This window comes from Eimeria necatrix, genomic scaffold (genome assembly GCF_000499385.1).
Source record: "Eimeria necatrix Houghton genomic scaffold, Enh_scaff770, whole genome shotgun sequence".
Lineage (NCBI taxonomy): Eukaryota > Apicomplexa > Conoidasida > Eucoccidiorida > Eimeriidae > Eimeria > Eimeria necatrix.
Genome location: NW_013654592.1, coordinates 1 through 5,000, shown reverse-complemented (window position 1 = coordinate 5,000; position 5,000 = coordinate 1). Strand labels below are relative to the sequence as shown.

The following is a 5,000-nucleotide window of genomic DNA, read 5'->3' as shown; positions in this document are numbered from 1 at the left end:
AAAAGGCTGCAGCAGCCGCAGCAGCAGCTGCTGCCAGCGGAGGGGCACTGCAGCAGCTTCCAGCTCCTGCACGAGGGGCCCCTGCAGCTCGGGGGGCCCCTGGGGCCCCCAGGGGCCCCAGGGGCCCCAGGGGCCCCCCGCCAGCCGCAGCAAAGCAGCAGCTTGTGCTGCAACAAACCCCAAAGACTCCTCCGGGGATCCGATCCCAAAAGGAATTAGTCCATCTGTAAACACTTGATAAAGCACAACTCCCAAACTCCAAAGGTCACTTTTCGGGTTTGCTGCTGCGGCCAACGGAGACCCTTCGGGGGCCCCCTCTTCCTCCTGGGGGCCCCCCTGGGGGCCCCCCTGGGGGCCCCCCTGGGGGCCGCCGTGGGGGCCCCCCTGGGGGCCCCCCTGGGGGCCCCCCTGGGGGGCCCCCGGGGGGCCCCCGGGGGCCCCCGGGGGGCCCCCGTGGGGCCCCCAGGAGGGCGGGGGCCCCACGAGGGGCCCCCGGGGCACTGGGGGGCCCCCCGGGGGCCCCCGGGGTTTGGCGTAAAGGTCCAGCAGCAACTCGGGCTCTGCGTAGACTGGAGTGATGTCAGTGAGCTGGTCGGCCTGGCTGCTGCTGCTGCTGCTGCTGCTGCTGCTGCTGCTGCTGCTGCAGCAGGTGCTGCTGCCGAAGTCCCCCAGCAAGAAAGAGCCGTCGGGCCGCATGAAGCAGTTCTCCAGCTTCAGGTCGTTGTGGCTGATTTGCTGCTGCTGCAGCAGCAGCACCTGCAGCAGCAAACGGAAGCCGATGTAGCACTTGGCTTCCATTGGCAGCCACTCCTCCCCCAGCTGCTGCTGCTGCCACTGCTGCTGCTGCTGCTGCTGCTGCTGCCAGTGCTGCTGCTGCTGCCAGTGCTGCTGCTGCTGCTGCTGCCAGTGCTGCTGCTGCTGCCAGTGCTGCTGCTGCTCGTCGTCGTCGAAGGGCAGGTCGTCGTGCTGCTGCTGCTGCTGCTGCTGCTGCTGCTGCTGCTGGCCGCGGAGCTGGTGGTGCTGCTGGCGGCGGCGGCGGCGCTGCTCGTGCTGCTGCTGCTGCAGCTGCAGCAGCTGCTGGCGGCGCTGCTGCTGCTGCAGCAGCTGGCGGTGGCGGAACTTGATCTGCTGCAGCAGCAAAGAAGCATCGCCCTGCAGCCTTTCCAAAACTTGAACTTTATTAAAAATAAAAACTTTTTCTCCTTCCATTAAAGAAGGAGTGTTTTTAATTTCAGCAGCAAAAAGGGGAATGGCGAGGCCGCGCTGCGCTGCTGCTGCAGCAGCAGGCAGCCCCGCAGCAGCGCGCAGCATCACCGCCTCCTCTGCTGCTGCTGCTGCTGCCACTCCTGCTGCTGCTGCTTCCCAGTCTGCTGCAGCAAACTCCAAAGACACGTAAGTCAGCCGCATCGCTAGCTGCTGCTGCGAAGCATTGTCTTGGATTTCGACAACAGCAGAAGCAGCGCCGTCCCCCAGAAACCGGGTCACCGTGAACGTCCGCTCCCGCTGCTGCTGCTGCTGCTGCTGCTGCTGCTGCTGCTGCTGCTGCTGCTGCTGCTGCTGCGGCTGCAGCGCGCGGATGTTGGTCAAAGTCAACTCCAGCCCCACCAAGTCTTCGCCAATGCCCCCCGAAAGAGCAGCAGCAAGAACGCGCATGCCTTCGGAGCTCTCGCGGCCCGGCAGCAGCTGCGGCAGCTGCTGCTGCTGCTGCTGCTGCTGCTGCAGTTGCTGCAGCTCCCACAGCTGCCGCGCTATGTACCTTTTCCCCGCCACCAGATAATCCGGAAGCTCTGCTTCTGCTTCCTCCAGTGTCGGCACTTCCAGCCGCGCCTCGCTTGCTGCTGCTGCTGCTGCTGCTTCTGCTGCTGCTGCTGCTTCTGCTGCTTCGGCTGCTGCTGCTGCTTCTGCTGCTTCGGCTGCTGCTGCTGCTTCGGCTGCTTCGGCTGCTGCTGCTGCTTCCGCCGCGGCAGCTGCTTCCGCCGCCGCGGCCGCCTCCGCAGCAGCTGCTGCTGCTGCTGCCCGCGCTTCTTCTTCTGCTGCTGCTGCTGCTGCTGCTGCTATTGCGTCTCCAGGCGCAGGCAGCACTTTGCTGCGGTGCCCCGCATGCAGCAGCAGCAGCAGCGCGCACAGCAGCAGCTCAGTGGTGACTGCTGCCAAAAAGAAATAATGCTTCCTCCTTTCACGCTTTCCCGTCCCTGCTGCTGCTGCTGCTGCTGCCGGCTCTGCTGCTGCTGCTGCAGGCTCTGCTGCTGCTGCTGCTGCTGCTGCTGCTGCTGCTGCTGCTGCTTCAGGGAGCGCAGCAGCAGCAGGGGCCCCCGCAGCCTCCGGGGGCTCCCCCACGACAGGCGCAGCGCTGAGCATGGTGGGTTTAGTGGGGAAGCTGCAGCAGCAAAGCAGCAGCAAAAGGAAGCGGCGAATTGCTGCAGCAGCAAGGCAGCAGCAGCAGCAGCAGCAGCAACAGCAGCAGCAGCAGCAGGCTCACGCTTCTTGCTGCTGCAGCGGCCCCCCTAAATTACAAAGATGCCAACAAATGCTGCTCGCATGCACGTCTAAAGGCGTCGGGGAGAAGCCGGGGAAGTCCGGGCGACGCTCTAGGGTTTAGGGTTTAGGGTTTAGGGTTTAGGGTTTAGGGTTTGGAGTCATAGGCGGCGCGCGAGAGGCTGCTGTCGCGTTGCAGTCAGCCCCTGAGGTGTACAGACAGCTCGCAAGAACAGAAGGAAGCACAAAAGAGAAGACAAGCCTCAGCAGCAAAGCAGCAGCAGCAGCAGCAGCAGCTGCTGCTGCAGCAACCGCAGCAATTGGGGTGTTTAGACAGCTCCGCCCTGCAGCAGCAGCAGCAAATAACACCTTTTAAAAGAAGCTTCTGCACTCAAACTGAGCCCCTCTTCAAAAGACAAGAAGCTGAGGTAGCTGCCTCGTCGAGGCCCCCACCCGCAGCAGCAGCAGCAGCAGCTGCTGCTGCTGCTGCTGCTGCTGCTGCTGCTGCTGCTGCTGGAGCTGGAGCAGCGGCAGCGGCGGCCGCCGGTGCTGCTGCTGAAGGGGCAAAAGACAAGCAAGGAAGCAAATAAGAAATTAATTTGATTTATTAAATAAATAAAAATAATTTAATTAACTTTAATTGGCTTTTGTGGAGGCTTGGGCAGCAGCAGCCAAGCCCGCACGAGACCGGGCAGGAGGGCCGGAGCCGCTCTGGCGCTCCCCAGGCTCTTTTTCGCCCGTTTTTCCGGCTAAAAAACACCCAAAAGGCCTTTTATTTGATTTATTTCTAAATTTAGTTCCGAAAATCCAAAAAAAACGCAAAAAAACCCGAAAAAAGAGGCATTTTGCGTCGCGGCGGCGGCTGGGGGCTGGCCCTGGTCTGAACCAGCGGAAAGCCACGCCGCCGCTCCCGCAGCCCTGCGCCCCCAAAGACAGCCCCAAAAGGCCGGAAAGAACTCCCTTTGAAGCTCAAAGGAAATTAAAATCAAATTCAGAACAAAATTCCACAGGGGCTGGGCTTGAGCGCGCGTTTTTTGCGGCATTCTGCCGCGCGAACGGCTCGATGCCGCAGGTGCTGCTGCTGCTGCTGCTGCTGCTGCGTGTCTGCTGCTGCGAACGCCGATTCGGCCCCCAAACCCCGCTTTTCTTCACCCCCTCCCCTCTCTTGTTTGTTATTTTCGTTTTCTTTTCCTTTTCTCCAAAAAAAATCTTCAAAAACGCCGGAGTTGTGCCTTTTTGGGAACGCCGACGCGCAGCTGCCAAGACACCGCAGCTCGCCCGGAGCAGCCTCACTCCACGCTGGCTTCCTCCGCCAGCTTTTTTTTGCGTTTTAATTTCTTTTCCTTCTTTAACTTTCAATTATTTAATTTAATTCCATTTAAAAGAGAAGCTGCGTGCAAAATTAGTGGTCTGGCCGCGCGCGAGGCGCTGCTGCTGCTGCTGCTGCTGCTGCAGCGGCTGCAGCGCACAAACACGAGAAAAGGCCCAATAAGCAGCAAAGTTCAACTCTTAAGACCTCATTTTAATTATTTTTAATGATTGTTATTCAATGGACACTGTGCTGCACAAGCAGCAGCAGCAGCAGCAGCAGCAGCAGCCAGTGCAGCAGCAGCCGATGCAGCAGCAGCAGCATCGGCCGCTTCGACAGAATCAGCAGCAGCAGCAGAATCAGCAGCAGCAGCAGCCCCTAGTCACACAAACTGGAAGCTCTTTTAGAAGCAGCTCAAATGGCATTTTAAATGAGTAGCAGCAGCAACAGCAGCAGCAGCAGCAGCAACAGCAACAGCAGCAGCAACAGCAGCAGCAGCAGCAGCAGCAGCCGCTGCATGCAGCAGCAAAGAATGAAAGCGACGAAAAAACGCCAAAAGATAAATTCGTTCTATTTGCAGATTCTCTCTCGAACTCTCCACTCAACTCTTTAATTTAATTTAATTTTATTTTATTTTATTTAATTTTATTTTATTTTATTTAATCTAATTCTATTTAATTTAATTTAATTTAATTTAATTTAATTTAATTTAATTTAATTTTGTTTTAATTTAATTTTTGTAAAGGACAAACGCGTTCCCTCGTGGGGGCAGCAGCAGCAGCAAAACGAGAGCTGCAAAAGGCCCCAAGAAGAAAAAACTGGTTAGCTGGCTAGCTGGCTGGCTAGCTAGCTGGCTAGCCATCCAGCTAGCTAGCTAGCTAGCTAGCCAGCAGCTAGCTAGCTAGCTGGCTGGCTGGCTAGCTTGTGAGCAAGTGGGCTTGCCAGCTAGCCAACTGGGTGTCCAGCTAGCTACCCGGCCATTTGGCTAGCTAGCTCTTGAACCGGCTAGCTAGCTAGCTAGCTAGCTAGCTAGCCACCTAGCTAGCTAGCCAGCTAGCCTGCCGGCTGCCCAGAGATCAAGCCAACTAGCTGGCTAGCCAGCTAGCTAGCCCCCCAGCCAGCCAGCTAGCTAGCTAGCCAGCCATCTAGCCCCCCAGCAAGCCAGCGAGCCAGCGAGCCAGCTAGCTAGCTAGCCACCCACCCACCGTGGGTGGGT

At 58.7% G+C, this 5,000-nt stretch overlaps 1 protein-coding gene across 1 annotated transcript in view; it reads right to left on the bottom strand.

Moving 5' to 3' along the window:
- The window catches only part of ENH_00075210 (hypothetical protein, conserved), a gene marked incomplete at both ends in the record, with an annotated part of 2,424 nt that extends 66 nt beyond the window's left edge, over nucleotides 1–2,358 (bottom strand). The window contains one exon of the mRNA XM_013582881.1: nucleotides 1–2,358. This exon is cut by the window's left edge and continues 66 nt beyond it. Coding sequence (XP_013438335.1) covers nucleotides 1–2,358 — 2,358 coding nt within the window.
- Nucleotides 2,359–5,000: the final 2,642 nt, after the last annotated feature.